Source organism: Marmota flaviventris, chromosome 18 (genome assembly GCF_047511675.1).
Source record: "Marmota flaviventris isolate mMarFla1 chromosome 18, mMarFla1.hap1, whole genome shotgun sequence".
Lineage (NCBI taxonomy): Eukaryota > Metazoa > Chordata > Mammalia > Rodentia > Sciuridae > Marmota > Marmota flaviventris.
The window spans coordinates 10,409,609-10,432,230 of NC_092515.1; the positions used below are offsets into that span (position 1 = coordinate 10,409,609).

The window sequence follows — 22,622 nt, forward strand, 5'->3', positions numbered from 1 at the left end:
TCCTTACCCTCCTCCCTCCCTCTCCCCTTCCTTTTCCTCTGCCAGACTTCCTTCTGCTCATCTATTGATTTACATTTGGTTGATTCCTCATGTTTTCCCATCCTCCCCCCTTCCTATATTTTACTCTAGCTTCCACATATGAGAGAAAACATTCAGCCTTTGTTTTTTGTGATTGACTTATTTCACGTAGCATGGTAGTCTCCATTTCCATCCATTTACCAGCAACTGCCATGATTTTATTCTTTCTTTGTGGCTGAGTAGAACCCCACCATATACACACACCACAGTCTCTTCATCCATCCATCCACTGACGGGCATCTGGGTTGATGCCGTAGTTTAGCTATTGTGAGTTGTGCTGCTGTGAACATCAGGGTGGCCGTGTCACTGCAGTGTGCTGAGTTCAGATCTTTTGGAAAAATGCCAAGGAGTGGGGTAACTGGGTCCTGTGGTGACTCCATCCCTAGTTTTTTGAGGAATCCCATACTGCTTTCCAGAGTCCTTGTAGAGCCTACAGTCCCACCAACAATGTGCGAGAGGACTTGCCCTGACCTCCCAGGCATGCATCATCATTAGTATTCTTGATCCTTGCCATTTGGAGGGAGGTGGAATCTTGGTCTAGTTTTGCTCTGCACTCCCCTGGTTGCTAGAGATGTTGAACACTTTTTCACGTGTTTCTTGGCCATTTGTGTTTCCTCTTTTGAGAAGTTTCTGTTTAGTTGGGTTTTTTTTCAATTTATTGATTGGGTTATTATTATGTCTTTGGTGTTGAGTTTTTTGAGTCCTCCATAGATTCTGGATATTAATCCCCTATTGGAGGAGCAGGTGGCCAAGATTTTCTCCCATTCTGCAGACTTTCTCTTCACGCTCTTGTTTCTTAGCTCTGAAGAAAATTTTTAGTTTAATGGCACTCTCAGCTATTATTATTATTATTTCTTTCTTTCTTTTTTTTTTTTTTTGGTACTGGAGATTGAACACAGGGGCACTCGACCACTGAGCCTCGTCCCCAGCCCTATTTTGTATTTTATTTAGGGACAGGGTCTCACTGAGTTGCTTAGTGCCTCACCTTTGCTGAGACTGGCTTTGAAGTCAGGATCCTCCTGCTGCAGCCTCCTGAGTTGCTGGGATTACATTATTAAGGGGATTTTTTTTTTTTACATGCGTTTCTTGTGCTAAATCTTTAAAATCCAATGTGGATCTAAACTCTCAGTGTCTCTCATTTTGAACCAGTCACATTTCAAGGTCTCAAGAACCACATGTGAGCCGGGTGTGGTGACACACACCTGTAATCCCAGTGACTCAGGAGGCTGAGGCAGGAGGATGGAAAGTTCAAAGCCAGTCTTAGCAACTTAGGCCCTAAGGAATTCAGTGAGACCCTGTCTCAAAATAAAATATAAAAAAGGGCTGGGGATGTGGCTCAGTGGTTAAGTGCCCCTGGGTTCAATCCCTGGTACCAAAAAAAAGAAAGAAAGAAAAGAAAAAAAAAAAAAAAAGCTTTGAGTGGAGTCCTGATTTGGTTGCTTACATTGTATGTCCTTGAACAAAAACCTAACCTCTCTGTTCCTTGGTTTCCTCTCTATAAAATGTATATAACCAGATAACTCATCCCAGAAAGTTGTGTTGTAGACTAATTGAGGCTCAATTAACTTTTTTTAAAATATTTTTTAATAATATTTATTTATTTATTTATTTATTTTTAGTTTTCGGCGGACACAACATCTTTGTTTGTATGTGGTGCTGAGGATCGAACCCATGCATGCCAGGCGAGCGCGCTACCGCTTGAGCCACATCCCCAGCCCCTCAATTAACATTTTAACATAAGACTGGAAGTCTTTGCAAATTCTCTAAGACAAGAAAAATAAACGGATGTGAAGATTGGAAGGTGGGTGGTAAAACTGCCTTTTAGACCATTTTTAAGAAAAACCTGAGAATCTACAAAGTATCTTAGGATAAGAATTTGCCCAGGTTGCCTTTTAGAGGATTAGTCGACATTATTCAATATCATGAATCAGCTAAAAAGTATAAGGAGTCAGGAAATGAGAAAAGTGCTGTTTGCTAGTACAATGGTGACTCTGATTTTGATCTTGAGCCCTGAGCCTGCTCCTGCCTACTTGACGTTATCCCTGGGTTGCCTCCAAGATTCCTCCAACCCTATGGTGCTCAGCGGAAATTCGCAAGCTTCTTCCCAAGACTGCTGTGCTGGCTCAAGAGGCTGCTAGTCCACCAGGACCCCCAAGCCCAAGCCCCTTCCTGACGCCTGTCACCTCGTCCTTTCCTTGGGCTTTCTGCTCCATCCTTGCTCTCTCTACAGTCCACTCTGCCACAACCTCAAGGCCCTGCATGGTCTGTCTGTCCCTGAATTGTGAAGCCTCATTTGTCACTACTGTCACCCTTGCTTCCTCTGCTCCTGCCACAGAGACCTTCTTCAAACTCACTGAAGGATTTCCTACCCCAGGGCTTTTGCACACGTGGCTTCTCCTGCCTTGGAAGCGCTCCAGCAGATTTCCAGTTACCTGTTGAATCTCTTCCTAACTCCTCCTTAGACAAAGGAGCCCCCTCTGGCCCCCCACCCCTGTTCAAACAGCACCCCCACGCTCTTGTCCTTGTGATACCAGATTCGTGTGATGATTTTTTTAGAGATTCCTAAACTTTTTGATCACAGCTGCCTTATGTTCTTTTTCTCTTTTTGGTGTGTGTGTGTGGGTAAACCCGGGGTGCTCAACCCCTGAGCCACATCCCCGCCCTATTATGTTTTTGAGACAGGGTCTCCCTAAGTTGCTGAGGCTGGCTTTGAACTTTCCATCCTCCTGCCTCAGCCTCCTGAGCTGCTGGGATTACAGGTGTGGGCCACTGTGCCTGGCCTCCCTATGTTCTTACCAAAGGACCCCAAAGAGTTTTTGTTGATGTAGGTGATAGCTATCAGTATTTATTGCATTTAGAAAATAAAACTAGGGCTGGGGATGTGGCTCAAGCGGTAGCGCGCTCGCCTGGCATGCGTGCGGCCCGGGTTTGATCCTCAGCACCACATACAAACAAGGATGTTGTGTCCGCCGAAAACTAAAAAATAAATATTAAAAAAATTCTCTCTTTAAAAAAAAAGAAAATAAAACTAAGCAATTTAAGGAATATGTATTGATTTGTTTAAAAATAAACTCTCCTGTAATGTAACATATTTTAATGAAAAAATTACCATCTTTTCAAAAATTAGTGAGAAAGTTGTTGTCTGCATACATACGCATATGTATTATATATGCAAATATGTGCTTATATCTATATGTTTACATGCTTTTATTTTTCATACTGGGGATTGAATCCAGGGTGCTCTACCACTGAGCTGCATTCCTGGCCCTTTTTAATTTGTTTTTCTTTTCTTTCTTTCTTTTTTTTTTTTTTTTTTTAGTACTGGGAATTGAACCCAGGGAGTCTTAACCACTGAGCCACATCCCCAGCCCTTTTTTGTATTTTATTTAGAGACAGGGTCTCATTGAGTTGCTTAGCGCCTGGCGGTTGCTGAGGCTGGCTTTGAACTTTCCATCCTCCTGCCTCAGCCTTCTAAGCCACTGGGATTACAGGCCTGCGCCACCACACTGGGCTCTTTTTAATTTTTTTTTTTTTTTTTTTGAGACAGGATCCTGTTAAGTTGCCCAAGCTGACCTTCAACTTGTGATCCTCCTGCCTCGGCCTCCAGAGTCAATGGGATTACAGGTGTGCACACTGCACCTGGCTTATAATAATAACGGTGACCTCACAGGGGAAGGGTTCTTGTGCTGCACTTTGAGAATCACCCCACCCCACCAACTGAATGCCTCTGGGGCTGGGTGACCTCAGCATAAGAGTCAGTCCTGACTGCGGGCTGGGACCCTCACTCAGTTTCTGAATCTTGGCTTCTTCTAACACTGGGAGGATTCGGAATCACGGGGCACTCTAGTGCACAATACACACCTGCTATTTGACCTTCTGGAGAGGCCACCTTCTTCTTCCTTTTTTTTTTTTGTACTGGGGCTTGAACTCAGGGGCACTCAACCAATGGGCGTGTTTTGTATTTGTATTTTATTTAGAGGCAGGGTCTCACTGAGTTGGTAAGCTCCCCAAGTTGCTAAGGCTGGCTTTGAACTCCGGATCCTCCTGTCTCGGCCTCTTAAATGGCTGGGATGACAGGCGTGCACTCTTACTAACACTTTTTATGCATGTAGTTAATTAATTCCTCCTGAGGCCTGTCCTGTGCTGTGATAGGGACATGGTGATGACATGGTGATCCTGGCTCAGCCCTCCTGGGGCTCCCAGGTGGATTTTTTATTTGTGAGGGACTGCCTTCAGCTCCTGGTCCTCAAGGGTGTATGAGTTCTCAAAGGCTGAGAAGGTAGGGAAAGGCAGTTTAGAGAGTGGGAACAGCATGCAGAGTCATGAGGAATAGAGGAGACATGCTCTGGAATGCCCAGGGTCCTCTCCCTCCAAAGCGCCTCAAGTCAGTTAGTGAGAAACAGGGGTGCATCTGTGGTTTAACTTCTTTCTTTCCCAACCACTCTTTTTTTTTTTTTTTTTTTTGTTTAAAGACTTCCTCAACTCTGGGCTCTTTGGTGAAAGTCCCACCTCTGAGCCAACCTCACTGTCTCATGCTGCAGTCCTTCGGTTTCACAGCATATCCACCCACGTCCTATTCACTTAGGATGTCCCAGCAAAAAAAAAAAAAAAAAGGCGTCCAGGAGGGCGCAGGGTCGGGTCCAGTCGCCTCCACTGTCCCCATCCGGGGGCCTCCGCTTGGGCCCGGGTGAGTCAGCCCCTGGCGGCTCCCGCGTCATACCGGCCGCTCCGCTCCGCGCTATTTCGGGCGCGGGGCGCTATAAATAGAGGCTCGCGGAGCCGCGCCGCCCCCCTCCGCTCGGGCCCCCTGCGTCCCCGGCCCCGCCGCGATGGCCGGGCCGCGCGTCACCGCGGCTAAGTTTAGAGGCGGCGGGGACACCGGCCTGGTCACCGTGCCCCGGCCGCGCCTCCGCCCCCAGGGCCGCGGGCTCCCCAGCCCTTCCGGGGCGCAGAGGGGACCCGGGCTGGGACCTGGCGGCCCGCGCGGCCCGGGTCGGCTGGACCTCGGACTTGGGGCGACTGGAGCGAGGACGCGGCTCCGCGCTGGGGGCGCGGGAATCGGAGCTCGTCCCGCCGGGACCCGGCGACGCACCCGGCTTCCCGGGCCGGAGTCCCGCGTCGAGCGCCAGGTGGCACCGCCAGAGCCTCCCGCCCGCCCCTAGCCCGCCGCTGACAGTGACGCGGCGGGCTTTGCAGCTCCCGAGTGGCGGGGAACGTCAGGGCGGGACAGGGCGGGACCAGGCGGGGACCGCCGCCCTCACCGTGTCGTCCCGGCGCTTCTGCCCGCTCCCGGGAGCCCCGCAGGCAAAGCCTCTCGTGGGGCGCCGGCGCCCCCTGGCGCCAGCGGCAGGAGTTGCGCTGCAGGGTTGGCAATGCCCAGCCCCCGGGGACCGAGTCCTGCTCGCTTACCCTGGGGGCCCCCAAGGACACTGATTCGTAGTACTTCTTTAGACCACTCTTGGGTCTCTAGTCTCTCCAATGAACTAATGATGCCAGGGCCGGGTGACCGCCGGGCCCAAGACCACAGGAAGTGGGCCGCACAGCTGTCCCAGTGCCTGTCGCAGCGCAGGGCACACACTCGGTGCTCAGTACTTAGAATCAAGAGGTGAGCAAACCGGGCCATCTCAAGACCGGACTCTGGTCTTACTGAATGCTCAGTAACTGCAGATGGCAAGCTGAGGCTGCGGTGGAGAAGTGGCTTTCTGTGGGGCTCGGCCTCTGTGGGGTTCATTCACACAACACTGGGTTCAGAAGCGCCTTGTGAGGGACCTGGGATGCAATGGCAGCTCCAGCTGCCACTTCCCAGAACCAGGTCAAAGGCTACTTATTTATTTGAAAAATCCTAACAATAATCCCTCTACTGCAGATCAAGTCCAGTTCTAAGCACTTTCACGTGTTAATTCTTCACGTGTTAATTCCTCTTAACACTTGTATTGTTGTTTCACCCATTTCAGAGATGAACAGACTGACAAAGAAATGACTTGCTGGCTCAAGGTCACGCTGCTAATTAGTGATCCTGGAGAAAATGACACCTGTGGATGAGACTGTGAAGGAAGGAGAATCAGATGGGTCAAAACTCTTCTCAGAGGCCACCCAGAAGTCAGAGAGAAAGAAGAGCAATTACTTCTAACTTTTCAAGGAAAGGAACTAAGAACCCAGAATTCCAGATTCCAATCGTGAGAATAAAAGAACAAAAGAGATTTTCAAATGAGCACAACTCAGAAAATTGCTATTTACAGATACACTCTCCAAGAATTAGTAGGGAGTAGGTCGTGGGGGGGGGGGTGGTAGAACATTTACCTAGCACGTGTGAAGCCCTGAATTTGATTTCCATCACTGCAAACACACACACACACACACACACGCGCGCGCGCGAATTAGTAATAAAAATACTCTAACAAGAAATAAAATGAGCTGGGGAAGAAGAGCACACCTGTAATCCTACTTATTGAGGAAGCTGAGGCAGGACGAACCCAAGTGTGAGGCCTGCCTCAGTAACTTAGTGAGACCCTGTCTCAAAAGGTAAAAACGAGGGCTGGGGCTGTGCCTCAGTGGTAGAGCACTTGCCTAGCACATGTGAGGCACTGGGTTCAATCCTCAGAACCACATAAAAATAAACTAAACATATGGTGTCCATCTACAACTAAATATATATATATATTAATTTTTTTGAGTGCTTCTGGGTTCAATCCTCAATACCAAGGAGGGAAGGATTGTCATGTCCCCAAAAGAAATGCTTAAGTCTTAATCCTGGTATCTTGGGAAGCAACCTTATTCAGAAACAGGGTCTTTCCAGAGGTGATATTGGGGTGGGAGGGTGGGCCCTAATTCAATATAAATGATGTCCTTATATAAATGGGAAAATTTGGACAGAGGGCGGGACCCACAGTTGAAAGGCTGACCTGGGGGTGGGGTGGGGTGGTCACCTGCGAGGAGGCATGGAGCAGAGAGAGACCAATGAGCTCAACAGAAATGTCCAAAATAGGTGTACATGTTGGAAATTTGATAGGTGACAGAGGCATGATGTCAGAGTAGTGGGGAAAGGGCTGGCCTTTGGTACAATTGGCTACATCTACCTAAATCCTTACCTCAGTGCATTTTCCAAAATAAATCTGCTACGGAATAACGATGGAAACATAAAATGAAAACTGGGGAATGTTTAGAAGAAATGACAGAATATACACAGATGACCTTGGGGTATGACAGGTCTCTAAAACCAGGAAGAGCAAAAGCCAGGATGGAACAGATAGACAAATAGGCGTGAATAAGCCCTAAGAACTTCTAAATAAATAAAGCTAAAACACAGAGTACAAACGAGGAGGAAACGTTCGCAATACATGGAACTGACTAAGAATTAGAATCAGAATCCAGAACGTACTCCTATAAATTAATAGTAATAAAAAAGGCACACAAGCCATTTAAAAAATGGGCAAAGGATATGAGCAAGCAACTCACAGAACACAAAATACCTAAGACCAATAAACTCACAAAAACATGTTCTATTTCCTTAGCAATCACAGAGTTACAAGTTAGAACAGTGTGATACTATCCTTTCAGGAAATGACTAATACTAACTCATCCACCAAGTCTCGCCTAGATGTCCCCTCCTCCAGGAAGCCCTTCCTGACTCCTGGGCTGGGTTAGGCGCTGCTCCTAGCCCCATCCCATGGCCCTGTGGGGTCGCCCGTCCCTCCCACTCTGGTGGTCACTGTTTGGGACTCTCACTGGATGTAAGGCTCTAGGGAGGGGCAGCCCAGGGCCGTCCCTGGTCACCGCTGTCACTGGCACCGCCCCGCACAGCGCCGGGAACAGAGCAGGCGTTTGGGGAACGGTGGAATAAATGAATGATGGGGAAACCGAGGGCAAGTCAATGGCCGATTTGGGATTCAACTCCAAGTTTCTCTGTACTGAGAGGGGGCACCTAGTTTGATTTCCCGACATCCTTCTCCACTGAGCCCTGCCCGGAGCCCGGGAATACAAGAGGCGATCAACAGGGCACCCCAGGCCTTGGAACCCGCAGACCCACGCCACTTTCCTGGCCAATCCTCCAAGGTCCTCCAGGACCATAGAGAGCTGCGCAGGGCTGCCCCTCTCTATGCTCTCCCGTGGGGAGCAGTGAGACGGACCGAGGGCCAGAGAGGCCGGAAGTGTGGCAAACTGGGGCCGCGCTGGTCGCGCTGGCGGTGGGTCGCCTCGTTCCCCCGCCGTCTTCCCCTTTGGGCTCTGGGGCGAGCAGGTGAGTGGGTCCTCATGGTGCTGAGACCCCAGGTAGGGGCGAGAGGGGCTGGAGGTGGAGGCCGCAGGTGGTGATTGGCAGCCGCAGAGGCCAACCTTTGCAATGTCTGCGACCCACCTAAAGGCGGCGTAGAACGTCCAGGTGCGAGCCTTGGGTGCCGGCCCAACGGCCCGCGGAGACAGCGGGGCGGGGCGCAAGGGGCCCGGGTGGCGAGGGGCGGGGCGAAGGAATCCGGGGACCGAAGGGGGCGGGGCGAGCAGAAGGCGGGTGGGCAGCGGCGCCCTTGGGGCTGGGCATTCTGCAACCTAGGGCTGTGGATATTTGGTACTTGACGTTTTGGGACACTGGAATTTTGGTGAGGGTGGGCGGCTGTGAATGGGGGTCCCTGCTGGGAAGGTGCTAATACAGATGCCAATATCTCAGTTGCTCCTGCTGCCACGTCTTCCCTTTCAGGCTCCTGATGGAACCAGGGAAGGACGAGGAGGGGGTGCCGCAGCCTGCAGGGCCACCCACAAGGAAAAAATTTGTAATCCCGCTGGATGAAGATGAGGTCCCTCCTGCAGGGGTAGGACGAGGAGATGGGGGACGCCTGGGAATGGGAGTGGTGCTGGAAGGGATCTGTGGGGCCACACTGTGGATTAGGTGTGGGGGCCTAGGTGGCCTTGGGGAAACAGCCCTTTGTCCTGGGCAAGTCTCAGTTTCCCCGATCTGTAAGATGACAGAGCAGTTCTAAGAGGGAGCCAAGGCAGAGGCCAATAACTGGCAGCTAGCAGGTGGCCCCTTCATGTTTTATGTGGTCCAAACCCTATTTTTGCAAGAAGGAATTTGTGGCTGATAGGCCAACCCGTAGGACAGGGAGGGACCCACAGGGGTTCAGTGTTCCCTCCCTGGCCCCCGGTGACCCCCTTTCCTCCCCACAGGCCAAACCCTTGTTCAGATCCACACGGAACCTTCCTGCTGTGGAGACCTCTGCCCAGGAAGCCCCTCAGACCTATGCTGAGTATGCCATCTCACGGCCCCCAGGAGGGGCTGGAGCCCCGGGCCCCACTGGGTCAGAACCCCTGGCTGGAGAGACCCCCAATCAGGCCCTGAAACCAGGAACAAAGTCCAACAGCATCATTGTGAGCCCCCGGCAGGTGAGGAGGGAGACGGAGATTTCTGGGGGGAAAGCCGGTGATAGGATGGCCCCGGTGGTGGCAGAGTTCTAGCTACTTTGTTTCAGCAGCCTGTTCATTCATTCACCAGCTCTGTGTGTTGAGGGTGGCCAACTCTGCTTGCTGGGGTTGTGACTGTGTATGTGCAGCTCTGTTTCTGTCCCCAGGTTTGCTCATTGAGCCAGGCATGGTGGTGCACAGCCTGTAATCCCAGCAGTTTGGGAGGCTGAGGCAGGAGGATCAGGAGTTCAAAGCCAGCCTCAGCAACAATGAGGCGCTAAGCAACTCAATGAGACCCTGCTTTTAAATAAAATACAAAAAAGGGCTGGGGATGTGGCTCAGTGGTTGAGTGCCCCTGGGTTCAATCCCTGGTACCCCCCCCCCTCAAAAAAAAAAAAAAAAAAAAAAAGTATTAAAGGAGCACAGGCCTGAATTTGAATCCCTTTTCTGCCATGCAATAGCTGTGTGACCTTGGGCGAGTAACTCCACCCATCTGGTGCCTTTAAATGGGAATAGGGCACAGAGATGGAATCCATGCACAGAGATGCATAGAAAGTTAGGAATGCTACTTTCTGCTCTGGGGATGGAGTGGTGGGAAGGGAATAGGGAAAGTCTTTGCCACTGTTAGAGCCAGTGTACTTGGCAGGGAGAGTGGCTTGGGTACAGGTGATAACAGGACCCAAGCACTCACCACTTTTGTCACCAGAAAAATGACATCTGACTCACAATGAGATACTACTCTCCGCCTACCAAGAAGGCTGTCACCGAAATGATGGACAAGCTGGGTGCCATGGTGCAGGCCTGTGGATCCCAGAAACTCAGGAGGTTAAGGCAGGAGGATTGCAAGTTGGAGGCCAGCCTGGGCACCCTAGGGAGACCCTGTCTCAAAAAAAAAAGCTACGGATGTGGCACAGGAGTTATTGCTCTGGGGTTCAATCACCAATAACAAATGTAAATAAATAAGTAAAAAATAAAAAGGGCTGGGATGTAGCTCAGTGGTAAAGCACCTGTGGTCCAATCTCCATACCACACACACAAAAAAGTCAACTGTAGAGCTGTCACATGACCCAGTGATTCTGCTTCTCTGTATGTACTCGTGAGAAATGAAAATATACGTCCACATAAAAACCCAGACACAAGTATCCATGGTGGTGTCGTTCACAACAGCCAGCAAGAAGCCATCCAGATACCCTCCACTTGGTTCTTTTCTTTTTTTTTTTGTACCGGGGTTTGAACTCAGGGGCACTACACCACTGAGCCACATCCCCGGCCAATTTTGTATTTTATTTAGAGACAGGGTCTCGCTGAGTTGCTTTGAACTCGAGATCCTCCTGCCTTAGCCTCCCCTGTCACTGGGATTACAGGCATGTGCCACCATGTCATGTGCAACATGACATTTCTGACACCAGATATCTGGAGGTTTCCCGGACAACAGGCAGTTCTCACGGGGACACCAACTGGGTGTCCTAAGGGTTAACTCAGTTCAGCCACTACCTCCTTGGAGACAGCATCAGATCCCACAGGTGGGGGGGGGGGCAGGCCCCGGCCCCACCCTAACCTGCCTGACAAATAAATCAGAAGTTCCCTCGACCCCCTCCTTAGGTTCAATTAATTTACCCAAGCAGATCACAGATCTCAGAGAAATAATTTTTGTTTACTGGTTTATTTTATTTATTTTTTAAACATTTTATTAGTACCATATTCCTTTTTTTTTTTTTTTTTGTAATGTTAGATGGACAGAGTGCCTTGATTTTATTTGTTCATTTATATGTGGTGCTAAGGATTGAACCCAGTGCCTCACACATGCCAGGCGAGCGTTCTGCCACTGAGACACAGCCCAGCCCCAGTTTACGGGTTTCTTAATGAGGAATATGGGAGAGGACCTAGGACCTAGGTGGATACCTGGATGAAGAGGTGCACGGGGCTGAGAAGGCAGGATGGACTCGCAGCCTCCCTGTGCTCTGAACACCACCCTCTGCAGCCATCAGGAAGCTCCCTGGACCCGGTCCTTTGAAGGCCTAGGGGGGCCTCACTGCACAGGCACGATGGGTGAGGTCACTGGCCACTGCTGATCACCTCTGCCCTCAGCCCTCTCCATCCCCTGAGTCGGGGTGGGGCTGAAAACCCCAGCCCTCTAGTCCCTGATTGGCTGCCTGGCCACCATCCCCCATGCTGGGGCCAGTAGGGGCCACCCAAGCACCTCATTGAAAACAAGATGCTCCCAATTCCCAGGAATTAGGAAGGATTTAGAGCTCCGTGTCAGATGTTATCACTCCGGAAATTCCAAAGGTCTTAGGAGCTCGGTAGAGTCAGGAATCCAGGTCAGAGACCAAATGTCAGAACAAAAGTCTCTCTCAGTGCCCTGTCTGTGAGGACTTCAGGAGCTGCAGGACTGGACTCAGGGACAGAGACCAAACACAGATCTCTTTTTTCCTTCCTTTCTCTTTCTTTGTCGTACTAGGAGTTGAGCCCAGGGACACTGTACCACTGAGCTCCACCTCCAGCCCTTTTTATTTTGAGACAGGGATTTGGCAAGTTGCTTGCCAGGGCTGGTCTCCAACGTGTGATCCTCCTGCCTCAGCCTCCTGAGTAGCTGGGTTACAGACGTGCGCCACCCCACCTGGTCCAAGCACATATTTTTATCAGGTCACAGCATAAGACCATGTGGCCCTCATAGGCTCTTGATCTCTCCTGGTCCTTGCAGCATTCTCAACACTGAGACCCGTGCCAGGTGCCCACTCCATGAGTAGGTTTTAAATGGATTATTTAGGATTAGGATTTATCTTAATCAGAGAATTTCAGTCTTGGGCTGTAGCCCGTTTTCAGGGTAAAGTGTGAGGGGCGTTGGGAGAGAAGGGCCTGGCACTGAGCAGTTGCCAGTCTGTGTGGAGGGTGTCAGGCCATGGGGAGGAGCTTGGGCTTCCTCCTAAGGGTACTGGGGAGCCACGGTGGGGTTTGGAGTGGGAAAAAGGGAGAGGCAGATCTGTGCTGCGCTGGGAGCGCAGCTCAGTGGTGGAACGCTTGCCTGGCCTGTGAGAAGCTCTGGGTTTGATCCCCAGCACCACAAGGGTCTCTCTAGCTGCCATTTGAAGGGTAGTCAGGAGGGAGCCATACTCGCGGGAGCCCAGAAGGGGCAAGGTGGGGACCTGGGCAGGGGCTGTGCAGGAGAGGAGGGGGGACATTCATGAGGGATGTTAGAAGGTCCAGGTCCCACCTGAGTCGGGGACAGAGGAGCATCCAGGACAAGCCTCCATCTCTGCACAGTATGGCTGTCTCAGATGAGGGCAGGAGGAGGGCCAGGTGTGGATGAGGCTGAGGTGGATGTCCAAGGGCCCCTGTCCTGCAGGCCATGGGACACATGGATTGAGGCTAGAGACAGACTGTGGGCCCTTTAGTAAAGGCCACTAGCTGAGATGCAAGCTTATAAGCCTCCTGCTCAGGAGGCTGAGGCAGGAGGATCTCAGCTTTGAGGCCAGCCTCAGAAACTTAGCAAGGACCTGTCTCAAAGTAAAAAAGAATTTAAAAGGGGCTGGGGGTGTAGCTCAGTGGTAGAGGGCTTGCCTAGTATGGGGGGGGGGGGCCCTGGTTCCATGCACAGTACTGCAAAAGAAAATAAATGAATGGTTGCAGGCAGGCCGACCTGCCCAGGCTGGGGAGGAGGAGAGTTGTGGGGGGAGGTGGGGAGGTGGTAAAGACCCAGGTGTGAGGTGTGAGGTGGAGGCAGGTGGAGGGTGGAGGAGGGGGAAGAGGTGGCAGAGGGACCCTGCCTGGCCGCTGGCCCTGGTCCAGGGTCATCCTGTGGACGGCTCCTGCTCTTCCTCCCTCCCAGAGGGGCAACCCCGTGCTGAAGTTCGTGCGCAATGTGCCCTGGGAATTTGGTGAAGTCGTCCCCGACTACGTGCTGGGCCAGAGCACCTGTGCCCTCTTCCTCAGGTGAGCTCCGGGGCTTGGGGCACTGGCTGCCCTTCAGGGAGGGCTGCCCGGGAGGCCTGGAGTGTTGTGACCTAGCATTCTGGGCTATTCCACAGGAGACCTCTGCTCAGTCCTGCTGGCCCTGGGCCTAGTGTGGCCCTGTGTCGGGGGAAGGAGTCCTGGCTTGGGGGGGCCCAGAGCAGAGAGAGCAGGGCCTGGACCCCTGGTCTGAGGCTGGGCCTGGGGCCCTGGGCATGAGGGAGGAGGGCTAAGGCCTGAATTCCTGGGTCTGAGGGAGGAAGGTCAGGGTCACTCATGTCCCAGACATACCTGGCGAGGTGACAAGAGATGGATTTCTCTAAGCTCTATCTCAGTTAAACAAGTTCCCCTTCCAGCCTGGGCCCCTCTGCGGATGGATAGACAGAGGAGATGAAACTCCCTGATCCTGTCCTCCCTGCAGGCTGGAGGGTGACAGGCGCTGGGGACGAGGCTCTAGTCCTAGGTGGAGAAGCCCACTTCTGTCCGTGCTCTGCGGCCAGCTGGGTAGCATCCCCTGGCCCTGTGCATGTACTCTGGGGTGCCTGCTCCTGTCCTCCTGAAGCCCAGGTTTCCTCCCTGCTCAGCGAAGAAGCCAGGGGTCCAGCTGCCAGGAAGCCACGGCCAGGCTGCCGTCCTTGACACTCGCCTTCTTTGCAAGCCACTTATGCTGCGCTCATGGTGCCTGGTGTCCAGGCCATGGGGCAAGGAGTGCAGAAGGGGTTTCTGGGTTCTCAGGGAGACAGGCCCCAACCCACCATCTCCCCACCCTGCCAGCCTCCGCTACCACAACCTCCACCCAGACTACATCCATGAGCGACTGCAGAGCCTGGGGAAGACCTTCGCCTTGCGCATCCTGCTGGTCCAGGTGGACGTGGTAAGCAGGGTCACACGCCTCACCCTCCCCTACTGTGAAATAGGTGGTTTCGAGCCTCGCCATTATGAAGTGGACTGTTGAATCTTTTCCAAGAAGAAAGGCACGTTAAAACCTCAGTAAGGCCGGGAGTGATGGTGTGCGCCTGTAATCCCAGCAGCTCCGGAGGCTGAGGCAGGAGGATTGCAAGTTCAAAGCCAGCCTCAGCATCTTAGTGAAGCCCTAACCAACATAGTGAGACTCTTAAAATGAAAAATAAAAAGGGCTGGGGATGTGGCTCAGTGGTTAAGCGCCCCTGGGTTCAATCCCCAAGGAGCGCTCAGTGAGGAACCATTTTTCATATCTGAGATTGACGCAGGTTACTAACACCCTGTGTTGGCAGAGAGGTGGGACCATAAGATGATCTGTCTCCTTCACACCCCATCAGCCAGTCCCAGACCTCTGCCTCCTAAATATCTCAAGTCTACTTCGTCCTCTGTCCCTGCAGTCCTTACCCCAATCTAGTCCCTCGTCTCCTGCCTGGGTCCCTGTCCCTGCCTCCTTCCTGGTTTTATGGCCTCAGTCTTGACCCTTCCTGTCCTTACAGTGGCCAGAGAGGTCTTCCTAAAGAATACACCCCAGGTCAATGCTCCCTCCCTGCACTCTTCCCCACGGCTCCTGGGTCCCCAGGGCCTTTCTGTAGCCCTGAGGCCTTGCACCACCACTGGTCCCCAGCCCTCCAGGCTGCAAGCTCCCCTTCGCCACCTCCTCCTCAGTACATCCCCAACAGAGCGCGTCTGAGTTCTCCCACCCTCTCCCCTCCTTTCTGTGCCTGGATTTCCCATCCTGCCGCCTGTGCTTCCTTTTCCCAGCCTCCTCCTCCTCCAGGAAGCCACTCATGACCACTTCAGGTCCTCATTCTCTGGGGACAGGTCTGTTCCCCTCATTAGACTAGGAGTCCAGGAGGGCGGAGCCCTGTGAGTCGCTGCTGGGTCCTAGTGCTGCCCAGCGCAGGGTCAGCACCCTGTGGGGGCTTGGAGGGTGAGTGAAAGGCTCTCCCCACCTTGAGCTCTGTGTGTCCAGACGGGAAGTCCCGCTTTCTGCCAGCTCCCTAATCCTGACTTTCTTCTCCGCCAGAAAGATCCCCAGCAGGCCCTCAAGGAACTGGCCAAGATGTGCATTTTGGCCGACTGCACTCTGATCCTGGCCTGGAGGTGAGACTGGGCCCCGCTCCCCTCCCCCACCTCCCTGCCACTCAGCCTTCCCTCCTTGTCCCTGGACACCCTGTGTGAGCCTGGTCCAGGCACTGCCTCCCTCTGGGCCTCGGTATCCTCAGCTGTGCACCGAGGTCCTCACTTCTCTCTTGGGGAGGTGCGGGCGCAGCCTGATGTGGGTCCCATGCTCTGGATAGCGTTAGGTTTCTGAGTTAGACGTGAAATGTGGCCTGGGCACCTAAAGACCATTTACATTAGCTTTCCAATGGGAAAATGGATCCCTTCCTCACACCATAAGCAGAATTAAACCCTAAAAATGAGTTTTATAGCTCTTTTTCTATGTGTGGCGTTGAGGATGGAACCAGGGTCTCATGCAAGCACATGGAGTCGCTCCTTCCAACCCTGTAGCTTTAAACTCAAAAAGAAAAACTACAATAAAAATTTTATGATTCTTTTTTTTTTTTTTTTGGTACTGGGGATTAATCCCAGCAGCACTTAACCACTGAGCCCCAGCCCTGTTTTATTTAGACAGAGTCTCACTGAGTTGCTTAGAGCTTCACTAAGTTGCTGAGGCTGCCCTTGAACTTTCATCCTCCTGCCTCAGCCTCCCTAGCCACTGGGATTACAGGCATGTGCCGCTATGTGATGAATTTGTGATAGCCCAGGAGCCACTGTGAAGTCCCTAGTCTACCTCAGGGTTTGTTCTTTTCTTGTGCATTCTGTAGGATTAGACAAAGTTTTTTCATCCTGTTAAACCTACAGAATTTCCCATAAGAGAATGTCCCCAAATTGGAGCCTTTTGGATACCAGTGAAAGCACAGAGTGAATTGTCCAAAGCATTTCTTGGGGGACTTGCAGAGTGGCCTGCAGCAGGCCCTGGAGATGGACGTTGACAGCCAGAGGCTCTGGGTGGGGGAGTGTGTCCACAGCCAGGGCTCAGGGCTGCCCTGATGAGGGCCTGAGGCTCTGGCTCAGGTCGGGGCCAGTTTCTTTCAGTGTTTTTGAGGCAACAACATCAACACCCTTATCTGCACCTGGGAATGTTCCAGGCCTTCTGCTGTCAGGTCACAGAGGTCAAGGCTTTCTGTGATCTTGGATCAGGACACAGCAGGATGGTGTGTGATACCTCCGTGTCCTTCCTGGGTGTATCATTAGATGGACTCACTGCCCTAGAATGCCTGTGTCCACCTGTCCATCCCTCCCTTCCCCCACCCACCCCTGGCATTCTCGGATCTTGTTACAGTCTGTTGGCCCAGTGCCTGTGGCTGGGCTCCTGTGGCCTCTGTAGCCTTCCTTCCCTCGGCAACAGATACCTGTGGCTCCTTCACGTCTTGCTGGTGTTTTCAGCTCCCTTCTTTCTGTTTCTGTTTTTGCTCTGCTGGAGAGAACCAGCGGCTCCTGTTGCCAGGTGCTGCTCCACCTGCCTTCCCATCCTTCCCGTTTTCTCTGGATTACTTAAAATACCTGATACAATGTAAATGCTGTGTAAATAGTTGTTTACATAAAATTCTATTGTTTAGGGATTATGGCAAGGACAAAACAGTCCGCACATGCTCGGTACAGAGGCAGGCATGGGGGGGGGCCCAGCTGCGCAGAGCACATCCCAAGGAACTGTGGTGGCTCCTGAGGCCACTGCACTACTCACTGCTGTTTCAAAGGGCGGAAAAAAAAAAGGCCAGCCTTTCCTGGTGCTCAGAACCCCGAGTTACTCTGCCCTGCCCACGGGACCCTTTTTATCAATTTTAAAAGCAGTGTTTCAGGCTGGGCTGCAGCCCCAGTGCAGAGCCCTCGCCCAGCCTGAGGGAGTCTGGATTCTGTCTCCAGCGCCACAAAAGCAAACAAAGCTCTTCAAAAGCTCATTTTCCTCTGTGTCAGGAAGCTGAATGTTTAGTAGGCTGTCTTCATGCTGCACTTGAGAAAATAAACTCAGTTTCCTGATTCCCTCCCTCTCATGCCAGCAAAAGGCAGAGCAGAATGCCAGCCTTCCTTCCAAAAGACTAATATTTCTTTTTCTTTCTTTTTTTTTTTGCACTGGAGACTGAACTCAGGGGCACTTCACCACTGAGCCACATCCCCAGCCTTTTTATTTTTTTATTTTGAGACAGGGTCTTGCTAAGTTGCTGAGGCTGGGATCGAACTTGCTATCCTCCTGCCTCAGCCTCCTGAGCCACTGGGAGTAAAGGCGTGCACCACTGCACCCACTAAGAGCAAACATTTCTTTTTTTTCAAATATATTTTTTAGTTGTAGTTGGACACAAGACCTTTATTTTATTTATTTTTATGTGGTGCTGAGGATTGAACCCAGCGTCTCTCACATGCTAGGCAAACGCTCTACCGCTGAGCCCAACCCCAGCCAACATTTCTTAAACAGGCTTCTAAGAGCCAGGCCCTGATGGTGGACATGGCAGTGACTTCTTTTATCATTACAGTCTATCACCCAACTTTACAGATGAGGAAACAGAGGTCCACAGAGATAAAATCACTGGCCTAAGGTCACCCAGGTTGGAAGTGAGGCCTGAGCCCGGCCTGAGCCCCAGCCTGTTGGGCTTCCAGGCTCTAGCCCTGAGCCAGAGGAGAACCACAGAGATCCCCAGATCCAGCAGGGATTCTGGCCAGGGCCATGGGCCATGGGGGAGCTGAGAACTTCCATTTTTGCATATGTTAGCGTTTGGAATTTACAGCATTAGCAATCACGACTGTGAAATGGAGCCCATCTAGAACATGATGGCCCTCACTTGGCTGATGTGTGTCCTGTCACCTCAGCCCCGAGGAGGCCGGGCGCTACCTGGAGACCTACAAAGCCTACGAGCAGAAGCCTGCGGACCTTCTGATGGAGAAGCTGGAACAGAACTTTGTGTCTCGGGTGAGGCCTCCCTCCCTCCCTCCCTCCAGGCACCTCCCATGCCTGCCTGGGTCTCCCTGCAGCTCCTGGGTGGCCAAACTTCAGTTCTGGTCCCAAGGCGAGTCCATCTGGGCTCTCCCTCCCTACCCTGTCCCCCTCTGCCTTCCCACCCAACGGCTCCCAGCGTGGTCTTCTAAGCGTAACACTGACCCTGTTCTCCCCAGCTCCCAACCCTGCTATGGCTCCCCAGTGCCCTGAGGGAAAGCCCGGCCTTGCAGTGCTGTGCAGGGCCTGTGTCCTCCCGGGCCTTCCTCATCCCTCTGAGCTTCCATATTGTTCCCTCCACCCAGTAACCTGCCTCATCCCATCGGGCATCCCAGCTCGGATGTTCCCTCCTCCAGGAAGCCCTCCCCAACCCCAGCCAGCAGAGGTTCTCCCTGTGCTCCCGTCCCAGGCCTGCCCACCTGTCTCCCCACTGGACTTCAGCCCAGGAGGGCAGGGCTGGAGGTGACTCCAAGCCTGTCCTGTCCCCAGCACCCAGTAGACACTCAGGGAGTATTTGCTCAGTGGACTGTCAACTCTGGGTTCCAGTGAGGGACCCTGCCACTGGTGCCTTCCCTGGAGGTCCTCCTCGGAAGAAGTGACAGCAGAAGGGCCTGGGTCAGTTGGATCCTGCTGGCCACAGCTCCTGCATCCCAGCCTCCTCCTCCAAGCCTGCACAGCAGTTCCAAACCCATCTCCTGAGGCAGGGAGGAAGTGACTTCCCCAGGTCCCACAGCTAGGGACTGGCAGGGCTGGGGTCTGAACCAGGGCAGCAGCCAGTACACCCAGGCACGCGGCTGTCACGGTGCTGGGGTGGGGCAGCATCTAAGCTGCACCCCAATCCATGTCCACAGACACCCGAGTCTTCTGGGTATTCCTGGGAATCTAATTTGCCCCAAAATGGAGGCCAGAGCGGTCAGCTCCCTTACCCTGGCTCATGCAGGGACAGGTGGTGGTGGACTGGTTTTGTACCAACTCCTTCAGATAAGCAGGATTGATCTCACGTGTCCCACACCCTTGGCTAGTTGGGATCACTCTGATCTGGCTTTTTAATCAGTCCTCCCCCAGAAAAAAATAAAACATTTATTGAGAGCCTCTTGCACAGTAGACAGTCTGGGGACCCAGCAGTGGCCCAGCCCTGCCCTCCGAGCTGTCTTACCGGGCTTTCTGCTGCTTCCTTCCAGGTCACTGAATGTCTGACCACCGTGAAGTCAGTCAACAAGACGGACAGTCAGACCCTCTTGGCCACTTTTGGAGTAAGGACCAGCTGCCCTGCTCTGCCAGGCGCTTCCCCTCCTTCCCTTTCCTAAGAAGCCCATACCCTGCTGCATCCCAGTCCCCTGCATTCCTCGCGTCCCCCCAGCAGCACCCAAGGCCCTTCACCAGCTGGGCCAGGGTGGGGTCCAGTGTTCACCTGCCCTGACCCTTTGCCTCCACCCTCCCAGTCCCTGGAACAGCTCATGTCTGCATCACGGGAAGACCTGGCCTTGTGTCCAGGCCTGGGCCCCCAGAAGGTAAGTGTGCTGGGAAGGGACTTGAGGGGAGGGACCCTACACCAACCAGACCTCGGATCCCAGTGTTCAAAAGTCTCCAGAGGCCCAGCAACCATCTGCCTGTATTTATTTTAATTTTTTAAGTTGTAGATGGACAGAGTACCTTTATTTATTTATTTATTTTCATGTGGTCCTGAGGATGGAACCCAGGGCCCCACACATGGTAGGCAAGCGCTCTACCACTGAGCCCCAGCCCCCACCTGCCTGTGTTGCAGATGGCGAGACCTGTCCAAGGGGATGGGGACTAGCTGAGCCTCGCACAGCCAGTCTAGGGGACAATCCAGATGGGCTGCTTCCCTCCCATCTCCCCGACCCTGCAGGCTGGGAGAAAAAGCCAATACCTCACTCCACGAGCAGCAAACACGTGGCCCCTTTAATGAGTGGTTCCTTTCACTCCCCACCCCAGGCCCGCAGGCTGTTTGACGTCCTACATGAGCCCTTCCTCAAAGTGCCCCGATGAACAGCTGCCACCTCCAGCATGACAATAAAGCATTCTCTGGGGCCAGGCTCCTGCTGGGTTGCTGGGGCAGGTTCGGGATTCGCGCCTGGGGTCTGGGTTCGTCGCTTTGCTCACCTTCTGATGCCCTGGGTGGTTTTGGTTCCTCAGTTTCCCTGGGGGAGGGCTACAGGCTCCTGCTGAGGCTTCCTCCTGTGCTTCTTCTTCTTTTCTGGTCCTGTGGGAGCCGCCTCCCTGGGCTCCAGATTCAGCAGTGGCCCTGGAATCTCCTCCTGGGGCACCCCCTCTGGCATCTCGCCGCCTTCCTGACCCCGCGGTTTCTTCCAGGTCAGTCCTGGTGCTGCGCTGACCTCAGGCTCCACTGTCCCCCATGGTGGCTCAGTCATGTCGGTCTCTGGCTCTGTCATTTTGTGCCCCTTTTCTCTCTTCTTCTTTTTGGTAGATGCTGGAGCTACCTGAGGCTCAAGGTCACCTGGCAGCTCAGACTCTGCCACCTCTGTCGCCGGCTCCAGCATCACACTTTGCCACTTTTCTTTCTTCTTTCTCTTCTTGGGGGACACCAGAGCTGCCTCGGCCTGAGGCCTGTCGTCGTCACCTGGCAGCTCGGGCTCTGCTTTCTGGGGACAGAGCACCAGAGGCGGCCTCTCTGGCTCCCCAGCCTCAGCCCCCGACTCCGCCCCTGCGCTCTGCCTCTTTTCTTTCTTCTTCTTTTTGGGGGGCAGTGGGACGGCTTCCTCCTGCAGCTCCACCTTCACCTGTGGCTGAGGCTCGGCCACCGTCCCCTCCACCAGCTCCACTCCTGCCTCTTTTTTCCTCTTCCTCTTCCTGCCTGGGGAAGGGGCTGCCTCTTCAGGAGGCTCTGTTTTCACCGCCAGCTCTGGCTCGGCCATCTGTCCTTCTGGTTCTGGCACCCTAACCTGTGGGTCAACTGCTTCGGCCCCTTTGGGCTTCTTCCTCTTCTTCGTGGTGGGTGGGACTAGGACTCCCAGAGGCCCCAGCAGCTCAGCTGTGGGCTCTATCATTGCAGGCTCCGCCACCTCTGTTGGCAGCTTTTTCTTCTTCTTCTTCCCAACATCTACTTTGAGGGACCTCAGAGTTGGGTCCACCTCCAGGGCCTCATACCCATTCACTGCCTCCTGGGAGGCCTCGGCCTCTGGCATCTGCTTCTTCTTCTTCCTCTTCCCCAACACAGATGGCTTCAGTGCCAGAGTTGACCCAGGCCCTGTGACTGGTGGTTGCCCCCCAAAGGCGCAGAATCGAGGCCTCAGGCCAGGGGGGATCTGTGGTGGGGGGTTCATTGGGATGGGCTGCAGAGGGGTCCCTGATAGGGATTTTTGGGGACTCTCAAAGATCCTTAGGCTGCCCTGGGGGGTCGGGGCACAAGTAAGTCCACCGCCTGCATGGGCTGAAGGAGCCAGCAGGGTTGCTTCTCCTGCCCGGGGACCGCTGCTGCTGAGGACCTGATAGCGCAGCCGCTGTCCTGCCAACTTGCCCTTCACTGTCTGGGAGCCAGAGAGAGGCACCAGCCGCCCGTTGAGGCTGAGGGGAGAAAGGGAGGGGAGAACCTTGGTCAGATCTGTTTGTAAGTCACTGGATTCCTCAGAAATGCCCCTCCAAACACCCTCCAAGTGCAGCCTCTGGAGTGGGGAGTCTTCCCGGGAGGTGGGTGGGACCACTCACCATTCTGGAGCAAAGTTTGCAGGGGCCTGGATAAGCCACAGCTGGGTATCTGGGCCAGACAGCTCCTCCAAGGAGAAACGGGGTTCTGAGGCTGGGGGTATCGCTGTGTAATCGGGGGGACAAGAGAACCGAGCAGCACCTGCGGGAAGAGAGGAAACGGGGATCTGTCGACATCCAATCCTGAAGGGCGCCCACCAATCCATTAGTCCCAACCTCCCGAGTGTCCCGTTCCCTCCCCGTCAATCCCGTGCCCACCTCTTCTCCAGGGGCGTCCCCACACCACCCCTGGGGGCGCCCTTCTTTCCACGGGTATTCCCCCCAGTATTCGCCGTCCACATCCTGGCGCCCTCGTTGGAAGGTTCGCTCTCCCCGTCTCCGGGATGCCCCGTTTTTCGCCAGAACTTTCCCGGGCACCCCTTTCTCCCCGCCCCCAGCCCCGGTCCACACGCCCGCTCACCGGCGGACGGGGTCGCCGCCATCCCGAGCCCCCGGCGGAGCGCAGACCCAGCAGCCGACTTTGAGCCGACCCCGCCGCCGACCACGTGGCTCGAAGTGGGCGGGGCCT

General features: G+C 53.6%; 2 protein-coding genes across 2 annotated transcripts; one reads left to right on the top strand and one right to left on the bottom strand.

Annotated features, from left to right (window-relative positions):
- Positions 1-7,750: 7,750 nt before the first annotated feature.
- Positions 7,751-20,421, top strand: Ercc1 (ERCC excision repair 1, endonuclease non-catalytic subunit). The gene is made up of 10 exons (XM_027945913.2): positions 7,751-8,314; positions 8,768-8,879; positions 9,235-9,450; positions 13,298-13,401; positions 14,194-14,293; positions 15,407-15,483; positions 18,247-18,346; positions 19,552-19,623; positions 19,813-19,881; positions 20,327-20,421. The coding sequence occupies exons 2-10, from the start codon at positions 8,775-8,777 to the stop codon at positions 20,378-20,380; spliced, it is 897 nt and encodes a 298-aa protein (XP_027801714.2). The 5' UTR covers positions 7,751-8,314; positions 8,768-8,774; the 3' UTR covers positions 20,381-20,421.
- On the bottom strand, positions 20,024-22,595 carry Polr1g (RNA polymerase I subunit G). Its single transcript, XM_027945912.3, has 3 exons — positions 22,515-22,595; positions 22,058-22,196; positions 20,024-21,916 (listed from the first exon to the last, which is right to left on the bottom strand). Exons 1-3 carry the CDS (start codon positions 22,534-22,536, stop codon positions 20,524-20,526), a joined length of 1,554 nt encoding a protein of 517 aa, XP_027801713.2. The 5' UTR covers positions 22,537-22,595; the 3' UTR covers positions 20,024-20,523.
- Between the last annotated feature and the right edge of the window lie 27 nt (positions 22,596-22,622).

What these genes read in the sequence shown, in the direction of transcription:
- Polr1g (XM_027945912.3), bottom strand. Translation starts at nt 22,536, where the DNA reads ATGGCGGCGACCCCGTCCGCCG. An exon ending in GGCGGCGACCCCGTCCGCCG is followed by an intron (nt 22,197 to 22,514) that starts GTGAGCGGGCGT and finishes CTCTTCCCGCAG; the next exon opens with GTGCTGCTCGGTTCTCTTGT. An exon ending in GCAAACTTTGCTCCAGAATG is followed by an intron (nt 21,917 to 22,057) that starts GTGAGTGGTCCC and finishes TTCTCCCCTCAG; the next exon opens with CCTCAACGGGCGGCTGGTGC.
- Ercc1 (XM_027945913.2), top strand. Translation starts at nt 8,775, where the DNA reads ATGGAACCAGGGAAGGACGAGGAGGGGGTGCCGCAGCCTGCAGGGCCA. An exon ending in TCATTGTGAGCCCCCGGCAG is followed by an intron (nt 9,451 to 13,297) that starts GTGAGGAGGGAG and finishes CCTCCCTCCCAG; the next exon opens with AGGGGCAACCCCGTGCTGAA. An exon ending in TGCTGGTCCAGGTGGACGTG is followed by an intron (nt 14,294 to 15,406) that starts GTAAGCAGGGTC and finishes CTTCTCCGCCAG; the next exon opens with AAAGATCCCCAGCAGGCCCT.